Source organism: Panicum virgatum, chromosome 3K (assembly GCF_016808335.1).
Source record: "Panicum virgatum strain AP13 chromosome 3K, P.virgatum_v5, whole genome shotgun sequence".
Lineage (NCBI taxonomy): Eukaryota > Viridiplantae > Streptophyta > Magnoliopsida > Poales > Poaceae > Panicum > Panicum virgatum.
Genome location: NC_053138.1, coordinates 32,257,151 through 32,271,103, shown reverse-complemented (window position 1 = coordinate 32,271,103; position 13,953 = coordinate 32,257,151). Strand labels below are relative to the sequence as shown.

The 13,953-nt window shown below is 44.9% G+C and overlaps 3 protein-coding genes across 3 annotated transcripts; 2 read left to right on the top strand and 1 right to left on the bottom strand.

Moving 5' to 3' along the window:
- The first annotated feature begins 1,252 nt into the window (after window positions 1-1,252).
- On the top strand, window positions 1,253-6,560 carry LOC120699004 (nicotinamide adenine dinucleotide transporter 1, chloroplastic-like). Its single transcript, XM_039982834.1, has 9 exons — window positions 1,253-1,867; window positions 1,951-2,046; window positions 3,240-3,346; window positions 3,574-3,622; window positions 3,701-3,807; window positions 4,559-4,653; window positions 5,571-5,659; window positions 5,770-5,864; window positions 5,988-6,560. Exons 1-9 carry the CDS (start codon window positions 1,732-1,734, stop codon window positions 6,234-6,236), a joined length of 1,023 nt encoding a protein of 340 aa, XP_039838768.1. The 5' UTR covers window positions 1,253-1,731; the 3' UTR covers window positions 6,237-6,560.
- Window positions 6,561-7,722: 1,162 nt separating this feature from the next.
- Window positions 7,723-12,210, top strand: LOC120699006. Its single transcript, XM_039982836.1, has 3 exons — window positions 7,723-8,045; window positions 8,136-8,471; window positions 11,858-12,210. Exons 1-3 carry the CDS (start codon window positions 7,967-7,969, stop codon window positions 11,998-12,000), a joined length of 558 nt encoding a protein of 185 aa, XP_039838770.1. The 5' UTR covers window positions 7,723-7,966; the 3' UTR covers window positions 12,001-12,210.
- On the bottom strand, window positions 9,797-10,559 carry LOC120699007. Its single transcript, XM_039982837.1, has one exon. It carries the CDS (start codon window positions 10,477-10,479, stop codon window positions 10,051-10,053), a length of 429 nt encoding a protein of 142 aa, XP_039838771.1. The 5' UTR covers window positions 10,480-10,559; the 3' UTR covers window positions 9,797-10,050.
- Window positions 12,211-13,953: the final 1,743 nt, after the last annotated feature.

The following is a 13,953-nucleotide window of genomic DNA, read 5'->3' as shown; positions in this document are numbered from 1 at the left end:
TTAGGGGGGACTAATCATACAAATTTCTATAAAAATTTAATCAAAATTTAAATTTGTAATGGAAATTTGGGGCTCATGGGGGGCTAGGCCCCTGTCCGCCCCCCCTTCTCTCTGCCCCTGCTCTGGGACACTCATGTATGGCCCGCATGGCAGCGACGCGCGGGTAAGGCCTCGGCCCCCGGCTCGGTTTAGAGCTTTTGCCCCAAAGTCTCAACACGCACACGCAATGGGGGAGTTTTCTGCAGCTTCTGCTACTCCAAGTAGCTGGAAAAGCTAGAAGCTCCCCCAAACGGGGTTGCTTCTCCCACCAACGAACAAACGCAGAAGCTCATTTTTGTCTAGCGACGAAAAGCTCGGCGAGAGGAGCTTCTCGAGCTTTTGCTCGTCCCGTCGTCCGCCTCCTTCCCTCCCCTCCGCGCCGACCACCGCCACTCCTCACCTCCCCTCCACGCCGGCCATCGCTGCCCCCTCCTCTCCCTTCTGCTCCGGCCGCCCCCCCTGAGTCCTCTCCTCTGCCCCTTCGCCACCCCGAGCTCCCTCCCTTGACGGCTGACGGTCTCCTTTCCTCCTCCCTCGAGGTCGCCGCCCCCCCAGATCTAGCGCGCGGTGGCGCAGGGGCCGGCAGGGCCTGAGCAGTGCGGCGGTGCTCGGGGCTCGGCGGATCTCGGCGGGGTGCGGAGGGGCTCGACGGGCCTCGTCGGGGTGCGGAGGGGCTTGGTGCGGAGAGGCTGCAGCGCCCGCGTCCTCCCCTCCCCTCAATGGCCATCGCTGCCGCGTCCTGTCCTTCCCTCGACGTCCACCGCCGCCATATCCTCCCCACCCCTCGACGGCCGCCGCCGCGGCATCCTCCCACCCCCTCGAGATCCGCCGCCCAGTCCTCTCCACCCCAGATCTGCCGCTGCCGTGTCCGCCCTCCCCTCGACGGCAGATGCCGTCCCGTCCTCTCCACCCCTCGAGGTTCGCCGCCGCCCCGTCCCAGAAGCTTTGGCTAAAAATGAGGTTGCCAAACAAGCCTCTTTAGCTTCTCCTAAAAACACTTCTTGTACTAACTGGTGGAGTTTTTCCCAATAACAGTTTTTAGAAAAGTTGCAGCTCCCCAAACAGGACCTAATACTTGGTCTCCATGACAACAGGCCCCCGAGCCACACAGCCGCCGCCGTCGAGACCCAGTAGGCGACTGCTCTCCCGGGCCCACACCCAGCCGCGGCGGCCGCACGTGCACGCCGGCGCCGAGGGCGCAGAGGGGGGCGCCACGCAACACTGTGCAACCCTGCCTACACAGGGTCCGGCCAACTGACGGTTGGGCCCCGCTGGAACAGGGCCCCGCGTGCCTGTGTAATGTGACATCTCGCCAGGGCCCCACCCACGGCCCCGAGGAAGAGGGGAAGCAGAAGCGAGGGTGCCGTGACGTCGGGAACGAGAAGCGGCGACGGAGAAGCGAGGCGAGCGAGCTTACAAATACAGCGCCGCCGCCCACCCACAATGCCCGCCCCGCCCGCCTCAGATCCCAAACCCTAACCCTAGGCGGCCGTCCAGGGGCCCCTAACCGCCGCCGGTGGCCGGCGGGCGGCGCGATCGGGACCAGCCGACGCGGGAGCAGCGCCGAGGCGCCGTAAGGAAGGAGAGGAAAAAAGGCGGGGAGCCCGAAGCCCTAGCCGTGCGGCCGAGGCGCGGATCGGGGAAGGGAGTGGAGTGGAGGGGGGCGGAAGGTTGAGGGGTGGGCGAAGCGAGATGCCGGGCGACGCTGCGACCTCGCCGGCGCCGCCGCCTTCGTCAGCGTCCTCGTCCTCGCAGCAGCACCACCACCACCAGGGCCCCGCTTCCGCCCGCGGGCTCCTGTGCCACGCCGTCGCCGGCGCCTCCGCTGGTACCCTTGATGCTGGAACTCTTATCCATTTCGTTCTAGTGTGGGGTTCGGGGCATTTGATGTGATTTCTGGCTTGGGCGCAGGTGTGGTGGCGGCGACGTTCGTGTGCCCGCTCGATGTCATCAAGACGAGGTTCCAGGTGCACGGCTGTCCCAAGCTAGCCACAGGCACAGTTGGAGGTGTGTATTTCCTCTGAGAAATCCGTGTCAACTTTGCTTCAATTCGTTGCTCTACAGTTAACAGCGAGTTGATACTGGATATGTTGAGGAATGCTAAGGATGAAGGAGAATTGGCACAGGGGTGTGTGCGCAGGGAAAAATGGATTGTCTGCAATTCTGCATGGGGGAGTTGGGGGAAATCATAGTACTCCTCTCTGAATTTTGTGCTCTGATTGGTCTGGGATATCCATTGGTTTCTGTCGTCTTGTTGACCCCGTGAGATCCAAGAGGAAGTTTGTTTAGTAATGGAGGACTGCTTAGTTTCCGCTTGTGGTGTCTGATGACCTAAACTGTCCAAATTTGGCGGAATTATTTGGTAACGGATCTACATTTGGGGTTTGTAATGGTTCAAATAGCTTGTTTGGACATATATGTCATCCTTAGGTTCTGTTGGTTGGCTTTGTATACTTGTATAACGGTCATTTGTTAGCATCTTGCATGAGTCAAAGTGCAAGGGTTTCCATGTGTATGGGACAAGGGAGGCATAACGCTTGTGCTGCATCATTGTGAATTTACGAAACCATGCATATTGAGAGTGGAAAAGGCATGCAATCATTCATAGTGGTTGTACTTTTCGCCCATGCACGTGAAAGACTCAGAGAACAGGCAGACATTTGAAAAATGTGTGCAAGACTAGAAGTTTGTCTCTGTGTGGGCATTATGTGTCTATTGTTTGCTTTACATGATGCTATGTCTTGTTTGCCTTATATGGAATTATCTTTGGTTACGTTTATGGGTCAAATAGAGCATAATCAATATTTCAAAGCCTGGTGTTTCTAAGATAATATATTAGAGTTTCGCTGATATTATATTACATAAAACTAAGGCCTAACAGGCATTCTGTGAATGGCTGAATGCAAAAATGTTTAGACTTCGAGAATGCAACCATGAGTGCTGTGATCAGACATGTTCTCATGCTGGCAGATGATCCCTTACACGTGAGAAACGTTCTGGTGGTTAATGGTTGATGTGATCTTGCTTGTTACTACCGAATTTGTATCTATGGAACTGGAATTTTTATGCTTAGCACATTATTTACACTACATCTTTATTCTGGACTAGAATTATTTTTTGTTGTACAGGAAAATGCTTCTACATTACATTTTATATTAGCTTCGAATGCTGAGGTTATATATCCTGTCAATCATTACTAGGTAGTGTAATTATTGGGACCTTACAACAGATTGCTCAACGGGAAGGTTTTCGGGGAATGTATCGTGGCCTCTCCCCTACTATTCTGGCGCTATTACCAAACTGGGCGGTGAGTATTTACGTCTTTTTTTTTATGATTAGTATTTACCTCTGTACTGGCTGCTTTAAGCACATTATACACATGCAAAGTTTCTGAACACCAGAGTACAAATAAGAATCAGACCCTTTTGTGATTTTTCTGCGTGCATGCATATCATTGCAACTACTACCTGCGTACAGGAAGTAAATCAAATGCCTATGTTCTTCTATTAATTTACAGTTTTCTCTTGGGCGCAGGTCTATTTTACTGTATATGAGCAGCTCAAAAGCCTGCTTTCTTCCAATGGTTAGTTCTTTACCCTACATATGGTTTTGTAGTTCTTACCAGCATTGTTTCTAAGTGGTACCTTTATTGGTTTTGTAGATGGAAGTCAACTCTCTTTAGGGGCAAATGTTGTTGCTGCATCATGTGCAGGAGCTGCAACGAGTATTGTAACAAATCCACTTTGGGTTGTCAAAACAAGATTTCAGGTATACTATTCTCTTGTAGAAAATTGTTTTGACATGAAAATTTGGATAATTGGTTGCTTATTAGGTATTCTAAAATCTCTTATGGTTCTATTCACCTTCTGATGTTCTGATGGGTTCAACACTCACTTAATAAATTCAGTTCAAAATTTAACAACCAGTAGCTGAGATGTTCCTAAGATGTGGCTTATGGCCTGCTGGTTCGTGCTGTTTTGTTTATCTTTAATGAGAAGATGTCAGTTCATGAAAAAGAGGATGTATCAGGTGCACAAGAACATTGGTTCTGATGCACATATGCATATAGTCAATCCCACCCACTGGTTCCAATCTGAATTTCCCAAGTGAGGTAGAAATTTCCTCATCCTCTTGCCCAGCTTTTAATTGGACTAAAGCAATTTGGGGCTAAATCAGCTTGAGAGGGATGAGATGTTTTCCATTTCCCACTTCTCACATGGGCCTCTTGTGCTACTGATACTCCATGAAAAAATATGTATAGTTGTGTGAACCTCCATATTTTGTTAAAAGACAAAGGAGACAAAAAAAAAGTCTCTTAGATATTTAAGATATAAAGATTAATGTGTAAACAGATACTATAATTTTAAATGTAGCATGACATATTGTGGATGCACCATGAGAGGTCAATTTCAGAGTTAAGAATTTTTCTGCCTTTCCTGTACCTAATAATCTATTGCGAGGCATCCATACTTGTAGATGACATTTGTTGGCACATCAATATGTTTGTTCCTTTTTATAGACCCAAGGAATAAGAGCCGGGCCAATCCTGTATAAAGGTACTCTTGCTGCCTTGAGAAGAATAGCACATGAGGAGGGCATACGCGGACTATACCGGTAGGTCACATGGAAGTTTGCTTTTCTGAAGAAACTATACTTTATTAAGCAAAAAATCCATATTACCTCCCCAATTATTGTAAACATCAGCTTTTCCTCCCTCAACTACAAAACAAGATACAAGTCCTACCTCACCTCTTAAAACCAGACACATGACCTCCCTCGCTGTTTTCCTCGGTGTTTTTTTCTATTTTTCTTTTATGTTTATTTTGGATGAATTTGAAAAATCGTGGTAAATCACAGAAAAATCATAAAATGGAAAACCCAATTTTGTTGGACTTCATGAGTATATCTATCCAGTGAACATAATATGGTATACTTTAGTACAAAGCTTTTGCTGTAGCTTTAGATATATATACTTTTCTGTAATTAATTCATAGCTACAGTTACGTGGTTCAATTATGGCGAAATTTTTATGGTGGGCTAAACATTATATGCTTGAGCTGCAGTAAAAAAATCCATGCTCATTGGATCATGTATGCCTGAGTTATAGATTTGTCTAGGTTTATCTAGATTAATGTATAACTCAGTCGTACATGATCTAATGAGCATGGAATTATCTTTAGTATAAAGTTTTTGTTGTACTTTTAGATCTATGCTTTTTTGTAATTAATTCATAGCTATTGGGGTCCAATTATGATGAATTTTTTAATTCATAGCTACTGCATAGATCTACTCTACTCATGTGGAGTTCAACAAAATAAACATAAAAGGAAAAGAGAAAAATCACTGAGGGAAAACAGGCAGGGAGGTCATGTGTCCAGTTTTGAAAGATGAGGGAGCAACTATGTCCGATTTTGTAGTCGAGGGATGAAAAGATAACTTTTGCAATTGTTGAGGGAGGTAAAATTGACTTTCCCTTTATTAATTGTTGATTCTGTGGCCTGATATGCTTGCTAATATTTTCTTTCCAAAAGTGGTCTGGTCCCTGCCTTGGTTGGTGTCAGTCATGTTGCTATTCAGTTCCCTGCATATGAGAAGATTAAAGCTTATCTGGCGGAGCGAGGTATTATTCTTAACCCATTTTCTTTTTGCAAGCTTGAACACTTCGGTTTTGTTTGTGTCGAGCAGATCAAGTGGCCTAGTTTGACCAGTGACTGTTGAATGCTTTAACAGATAATACTACTGTTGAAGCATTGAGTTTTGGTGATGTTGCTGTTGCTTCATCTCTGGCTAAAGTAGCTGCATCAACTATGACATATCCTCATGAGGTATTAAGTCAGTCTACAAATTTGATCCCCAATAAATTAATATACAGGTCCAAGCCAGATAAATGTCATGTGTCCATGCTCATCATTATATCTAGGAGTTCATCACTCTGATAATCATTACAGGTTGTTCGTTCAAGGCTGCAAGATCAGGGAGTACACTCGGAGGCTAGATACAAAGGTGTAATAGACTGCATCAGAAAGGTTTATTACAAAGAGGGTGTGGCTGGCTTCTACCGTGGATGTGCCACAAATCTGTTCCGGACAACCCCTGCTGCAGTGATAACTTTCACCAGCTTTGAGATGATCCATCGGTTCCTCCTTGATCTACTCCCTCCTGCACCTGAGCCGCACATCCAACCACTGAAGCATTGACCATACAATAACCGTACCCTGTCCATGCTGCCAATGGAAATTAGGAAGCCCAGTAAGTAACCATCCAGCAATGCTGTTTACCAAGTCCTCTTGCTCGTGTAAAAGAGAGAATTCTTTTTCCCGGATATGCAACAGGTAGCTGCCATTCAAAAGTTGAAACTTATAGTGTAGGGGCGGGGATTAACATCTTTGTATGTAATAGATTCGTTAGCATGCATTTGGGAGGTATATGTGGTGATGTGGGTATGTTGTCTTGATGATGATGAAAAAGAAAAGAATTTTTCCTTCGAATCAATGAATAATTACTATGTTCTCTTTGACTTATAGGAAGTCGTGGTCCTCTCATCCGGGGGTTCATGTTGATTTGTCAGAGTTTGTGTTAGATTTGGTGGTGACCGGCTGGCTGCAGACGAAATGGCGCCCCCCAATCAGTTGTAGAACTGCTAGCAGTATTGCCTGCTGCATACTAGCACCTACTCACTACAGCCTTGGGGTCATGTTGATTTGTCAGAGTTTGTAAGCGCTGCGAGCAGTAAAGAGGCATGTCTTCTCATAATCCCAAGCAACATAATCACTACAGCCTTTCTATGGCAGATTATTTTTTGGTATCTAGATTATTTTTTGGTATCTCCTCCGATCACATGGATAAAAAAACCTCTGCACTGCTGTTTGGTCCCCATGTATTTGACACATGATCAATCAAGTGATTTACTCTACTTAGTCAGCACAAAGAGTAGTGCCACCAATCCGATATGTTACACCACTTTCAGTAATTCCAGCCCATGCTCAACTGCTCACTGCTCACCACTCACCAACAATTACAGTATCCAATAAATTTTCTCGATGGAAATACTTGTGTCCACAACTCAGTGAGATTCTGCGTGCCTATAGCCTGGTTAAGGAGATCTAAACAATCAAATTCAAACGCATTCGTATTCCCTTGCTGATCCAACTATTTCTTCAATTCTAGACTTAATTTTGCTTTTGACCTTAGCCTGTATACACGATTCAGTGAAGGCCTCTTTCCACCAAAATTCAACGTTTTATGGAACACATGAAAGAGTGGCCTGGACCGGTTTACTGGTCAATCTAAACCGGGGATTTTTATTCTGAAGAGGAAAAGAAATACGAAACCGTTGGGTACATGTCACATCGAGAAGGAAACGCGTTGCTGCCAAGTTGCTAACGAATTTCCTTCCGAGACCAAAACCTGCCCCGTTCTTCACGGCCTTCTTTACTCCACTCGCCGCGCGTACTAATTTTGAATGCTTGTTTGTCGTCTGCCATTGTTGACGTCAACAGGTGTACACATCGAATTAAAGGAAGACGACGACCTTGATCAACTGAACTAATTAGGCGCCAACACATTTGGGCAGAGGGGAAAAGGTGCTCTAAACATAATTAATCGAACGCTCTCAGCAGGTAATAATACAGTATCATTAGAACGATGACATTTATTTATACATCTAAAAAGCAAAACCAAGAACAGAGCAAGTAAACGACAGACGACAAACAGTTTGACTGACGCCGCGTTGGTGGTCTCAACACTGAAGAAGAATAGTTGGGTAAATTGTTAGGCAATTTTTGAACAGGGCTGCTCCCCCCCTTCTGGTAGTAGTTTATAATGCTACTTCTCTAAGAAGCTTTAACTCTTTAACCCAAGAACACGTAAGAGACCTCAAGCTTAAGCCCAGCTCGAAGGACGACAGCATCAGCAGCATACAGCATCCATGGCTTCCGTCCTCCTCCTCCACGCAAAGCTTGGAGCTTTCGTCTTCTCCCTGACCCTCCTCCTCTCCTCCGCGCTCGGTAACCATCATTCCATCAATGGCCGTATTGGTATCTCTTAGCAAGGTTCTGATGGCTGGCTGTTGATCCGATCGAACTCCTCCCTGGCAGGGGCGAGGGTGGTGTGCGAGCAGCTGACGGCGGAGCTGTGCGCGTTCGCCGTGTCGTCCACGTCGCGGCGGTGCGTGCTGGAGAACACGCACTGCGCCGGGCGGCCGACGGCGTACCAGTGCCGGACGTCGGAGGTGGTGGTCGAGGACGCGCGGCTGGCGGGGCTGGTGGAGACGGACCGCTGCGTGCGCGCGTGCGGCGTCGACCGCGCCACCGTCGGCATCTCCTCCGACTCCCTCCTCGACCCGCGCGTCGCCGGCGCCGTCTGCTCACCGGCGTGCCTCCAGGGGTGCCCCAACTTCGTCGACCTCTACTCCAACCTCGCCGCCGGAGAGGGTAAGCGCTCGATTCTTACAATTGGGATGCTATTTATGCGGTGGGCTTTTTGTAACGAGCGCATAATTATAACCCAAAAACTTTCTGAATTTGATAAAAGAATAATGGATAAGACCGTTTTTTGTTTATGTATATAATTTTTCATGTTGGTTGAGTGCTCAAAGTAAACGGTCTTAATTTTTATTTTCAAAATTACCTAGGCCAACTGTTTGCTCTATTGGTAATACTATATTTTTTCGAAAAAAAATTGGTAATACTAGACTGATTAGACTTACATTGATTTTTTTTAAAATTACTGTTGGTAAAAGTCTCACAGATCCTAAACTAGAGCCATTTAGCTTACACTAGCAAAATGCCCGTGTGTTGCTACGGGTGAAGTTATACAAATACAACATCTATTTCAAAATAATTGATAACTTTAACTTTTACTATTTATAATTTGACAAACAATATCTCTTTAATTATAAAACTATATGTAAAGGGAAACAAATATCATTGGATTTGTGATAAGAAGTACTATATCGACATAATACACTTTCTATCTATACGTGCAGATATTCATATAATAGATGTACGATTAAACTTTAAACAGTAAAGTCAAAGTTGCTAGTTATTTTGAAAACAAAGGTTGGTATATTGATTAGCTCTACCGCAACAATCTCACTGCCGCCGCTGGGCTCCTCGGCGAGCTCCTCCACGTAAGTGAAGAAGCGCCGATGAACCTACCAAAATTGGAGGATAGGAGTTGTAGGCTTGCAGTTGTAGCCGGTTCCCGGGCCGGGCACCGTGGAAGAGCCCTTCTTTTTCCTACTCCTCTCCATCATCTCTTCTTCCGTGCGCCTCGTGCTGCTCCTTGAGAACTTTGTTTGGCTTCTTTACCATGTTGCGGGCCTTTATATTGATGGGTGATGGGCAGGGAGTCATCGACTTGTATCAGAGTCGTTGTCGTTTTGCTTTGTCTCCACCTACGATGAGCTATGCCGGAACCATCGATGAGGTCTGGTTTGCAGCCGTGTGGGCTCAAATGCAATCCGAATCGAAGAACGTTTTGTAGTTAAGAGAGTGCGATCAAAGACGGCGTGGGACGTGTTGGAGTCTGAATTGGACTCGGCAACGTGCGGCAGGAGTGAGATGCAAGGGAATAGATGGGGACAATGTGATTGATGTCCACATGTCGGTGTCTAACAACGGATCAAAAGTCAAAGCACCGTAGAAACGGTCCGCTCTTTATAAGTGGGTATAGATTAGGATCCTAGTGGAAGATTATGGCTAGCCAAATCGAGTCCTAGACTCAACATATGCGCTCACCTTTATTTACTCTGCAATTAAATTCCATGTAGGAGTGTTAAAAAAAATTCCATGTACTAGGAAACAGTACAGGCATCACCCACAAACAACAATCCACACTCATCATCACTCACAAGTGTGCTCATCATCAACTCTAGCACGACACGACACGACACGACACTTATCTATCGGAACACAAGAAACAGCATTATAATTCATCAACAACCTTTAATTTGTTCGAGGTAACTGGGGCACTATATATCGTCGATCGCCGATTCCTCACCATGAGCCCCTAGCCGACTTTGGGGACCTGTGCCACGTTGCCGATCTTGTTGACGAAGACGCGGACGCGCTTGATGTCGAAATCGGCGGTCACGACGGAGCCGACGGGCAGGACGATGACATGCAGGCCCGGCCGGTCCGCCAGGATCTTCCGCTTGGCCACCTCGCCCGGCAGCCCCTCCACCTCCGGCCACGACGTCTTCGTGTTGTCGGCGGCCATTTTCGACCCGAACCTGCAGCTGCTGATCGATCGGCGAAGATAGATGGCAGCAGTTTCAGGGAGAGCCGGCCGGAGAGGAGCTGAGCACGGTTGGGTTTGTGCCTGGAGCTTGGTGTGTGCTTTATATATAGGAGACCAGGTAGCTAGATCGATGTGGATCGATGGGATCATGGCAGCTGAGACGGGGACTTGCAGCTGCAGGCATCTTTCGATTCGCATCGGATGCTGCTTCAACCATGCGGGGCGTTTGCGTCGTCGTCGTTTGGTTTGAAGCTGACATTTGGTGCGAAGAGAGGAAGCCCTTCGATCTCTTGGCATTCTCCGGGTTCTGCTAGCTCTTTGTGGGCTGTCGGACGCGGCCGTCAGCTTGCTTGGGCCAAGTCTGTGTGGCCGGCCGGCTTTGCAAAACGAGAGCACAGCTCCGATCCACAGTTAACTTCTAGAAGAGAACGATTCTTTGCAAGTCGATTGGCAGACATGGACATTGGGGAATACGATCTCGTATCTGAGCTAGACAGCCCTGGGGTGCCTGTTTGTCTTTTAATGAAGTTTTTTTAGGGCGTCTTTTAATGAAGTTGCTGCTTTGCTTGCTTGGAAGCCTTCATGTTTTTGCTCATGAGAGGGGGGTCGTCGTTCTCATCCTCTCTGTTCCGTCCACAGCGCGCGCATGATATCCATCGCACCGTATAAACATGCTATTACATGCTAAAACATACTAGATGAATGAAGATTGAACTGTTCGCTGTAGCCTCTGTTATTGAAAAACAATACGCAAATTGTCAAATATTAGTGTCCGCTTTTCAGAAAAATATGCAAACTGTTTTTTGGTTGAGTATTTCCCTCTGCTCCGTCCCTGTAACTTCATCCTAAAAAAAAAGCACTCAGCACTCGATCTTTGACCTAATTTTTAGAAAATATGAACAAACACAGAATCAAAACATGTCTTATGATCCTTTTATTAATGGAACTAATTGGATGTTATAAATATTGGTGATTTTTCTATAAACGTGATCAAAGTTTGAAAATTTTGATTTACACCAAGTTAATATAAAGTGAGCTATAATTTGAAACAAATAGAGTACTGTGGTGTATATGTTAAGGTTTGTAATATTCAACTTAAACAAGGAAGTAAACAAATTGGCTTGGTTTTACACATGTGGAACAAACGCTACCCACTGGAGAGTTCCATTTCATGGTTGCCATGTTAATTATCTAAGGAGATTTGGCTTGATGAAAAAACTACTTCTCCAATGCACAATTTTATTTCCCGGCTTCCCTAGCATCTAAGTTTTGCATATGAAACAACTTTATCACGATGGAAGTTTTATTTCATTTCCAAGACATAGCTAGGTAACTGTGTATATATCAAGTTTCATCTCGATGAAACCTAATTCTTCCGCTATTCATAAATCTCTTGCCATGTCATTTCTCATTTGGTATCTCATTTAATGAGATTGAACTCGGATGAAACCACCATTGGGAATGGTCTGAAACTAGAAATTATTTATGGTTGATATCACTTGAGACCATGCATAATATTGGTAAGTACATGCTAAACTAATTGACTCATAAAATATTATTATATTTGAAATGGCAGGCGTAGCTTTCTCAGAAATGTGTGAGGTACACCGCGCGAACCCTCGCCGTGCCATGGCACAGCTCCAGAGCTCCGGTGAGGCAGGCGTGCGGTTGGATGCTGCTGCTCCTTCACCAGCTGCGCCTCCTTCAGAGTCAGCTTAATCTCTAGATACACGTATGATATTAATTCATAGATAAATTTATTACACCATAGCTCGCTGATTGGAGAGCTGTATCATTTTTACGTGAACATGTATTATTAATTTTTGTAATAACTTTAAAATTACTTTCTCGCCTCTCAGATTACACCATAGCTCTTGTTTTCTTTTCTTTTTAATGAAGGTCATTGGGCTGCGAACTATATATGCATCATCTGGTAAGTTTTCTTATGTTGGAACCTCTCCACCTAGGTTCGAGTTCTCAATTCAGTTCGGGTGCTCTTATTTTTCTGGATTTGTTCCGGAATTTAATCAGCACCATTTTTGAGTGGTAGACATTGCGCATGTTGACAATGAGGTGCTTTTATGGTGACTTCATCAATCTTAAGATTTGCCGGTTCAATTTCTCGAAAATACTTATAAGAATATAATGTGTACGTGTATTCATAAGAGTGAGTGTAGATGCATACATTCGCAAACCTAAAGTCATTAGCTGAAGCGTGAAACTCGTCTAGATGGCAAGGCACTAAAAACTAAATTCTCATATACTTCGAGAGTGGTGAGCTGTCAATGATGTGGCGTTGGGATTGGCGGCAGGTTTAGGTTTGGGTTGGTGAAAAATGTTCATCCCAAGTATGTTTCTTGTCATGAAAGTGACTCTAGCCTCTGGATGAGAGCACCTGAGTAGTATCCAGCAGCCAGCAGGCTTGAGTTCAACTTCCATGCGAGCAAATTAAACGGGCCTGAAATAAAAAAAAACAAAAAATAGGTTGGGACTTCCCCTACAGGCTTGGGTAAAAAATAGTATATTTCTCATCCCATTATTCCCTCAGTCAAACAAGGAAGACCGCACCACTAGTGCAAGAATGGTGGAAAGACAGAAGTTAGCCTAATGAAATTTAAACAGGAATGGATCACATGTTAGATTTTGGGAAGATACGTGGTTAGAAAATACAACACTGCACGGGCGGTGTCCTAGTCTATATAATATAGCTCGTCGTAAATAGGATTTGGTGGCATAGGTTTTTGACATTTATCCGTCAAATATATGTTGGTGGAGGGACGTTAGTGGCACTAATTTGGTAATTTGGAATGACTTCATTCCACAAATCTCAAATATTGCTCTAGGTCAGAGTGAAGATGAATTCCTATGGACTCTACATCAGAATGGGGAATTCTTGTGTAAAGTACAAACGGAGAAAATGGTACATATGCAGAGGTGTTATTCTAACCAAGAATAATCTAGCTAAGCAAAATTGGCAGGGCAGTAAAACAATGTTACATTTCCCATAAGGATGAGACGATTCAACACTTATTTCTTGACCGTTGTCTCGCTCGTATGTAGGGATGAAAACAAAGCAGGCAAACGGATATCTACGAATACAGATAATTATTATTTTTGGATCATATTCGGGTACCGATAGTCTAAAAGGTGATGTATATATTATAGATCGCATATTGATTTACATCTAATATATATCAATATAAGATATCCATTTTTTATTATCCAAATTCAGATACGGATTGGATCTTAAATAGCTGGATTCAAACACATATTATCCATTTAGCATGAAAACCCCTTTGGGTCGGATAGTCAGTCAGAAAGTACACGTAGCAACCTTTGGCCTCTCACATCCACGAAGTGTGTCAAATATGTTTGGCTAGTGATTGAAAGGACTCACCAATGAACTAAATCGCTCATGTTACTCGAGGTAGCGGTTGCTTGTTGGTCTTTGTGGAGGCGTTGAAATACAATGGTATTCGAAAACAAACATTCTTCGTTTTTTATGTTATCTACACAAGTTTACAGCGGCTTCATACTTCACATTGTGGCATGCTTTTTTTTAAAAAATTTTGATTGGATAAGATATAAGTTATTAAAATTTGTAGAAGTAACTTTTTTGCAGGTGTAGAAGTAATTAATACATTTTATGAAATTCGCCAATTATTTCATATC

Excerpts from the sequence above, each read along its gene's own strand:
- LOC120699006 (XM_039982836.1), top strand. The coding sequence starts at position 7,967 with ATGGCTTCCGTCCTCCTCCTCCACGCAAAGCTTGGAGCTTTCGTCTTC. Across the intron at positions 8,046-8,135 it reads CCTCCTCTCCTCCGCGCTCG|GGGCGAGGGTGGTGTGCGAG; the intron begins GTAACCATCATT and ends CCTCCCTGGCAG. Across the intron at positions 8,472-11,857 it reads CAACCTCGCCGCCGGAGAGG|GCGTAGCTTTCTCAGAAATG; the intron begins GTAAGCGCTCGA and ends TTGAAATGGCAG.
- LOC120699004 (XM_039982834.1), top strand. The coding sequence starts at position 1,732 with ATGCCGGGCGACGCTGCGACCTCGCCGGCGCCGCCGCCTTCGTCAGCG. Across the intron at positions 1,868-1,950 it reads CGTCGCCGGCGCCTCCGCTG|GTGTGGTGGCGGCGACGTTC; the intron begins GTACCCTTGATG and ends GCTTGGGCGCAG. Across the intron at positions 5,865-5,987 it reads CTATGACATATCCTCATGAG|GTTGTTCGTTCAAGGCTGCA; the intron begins GTATTAAGTCAG and ends TAATCATTACAG.
- LOC120699007 (XM_039982837.1), bottom strand. The coding sequence starts at position 10,479 with ATGCGAATCGAAAGATGCCTGCAGCTGCAAGTCCCCGTCTCAGCTGCC.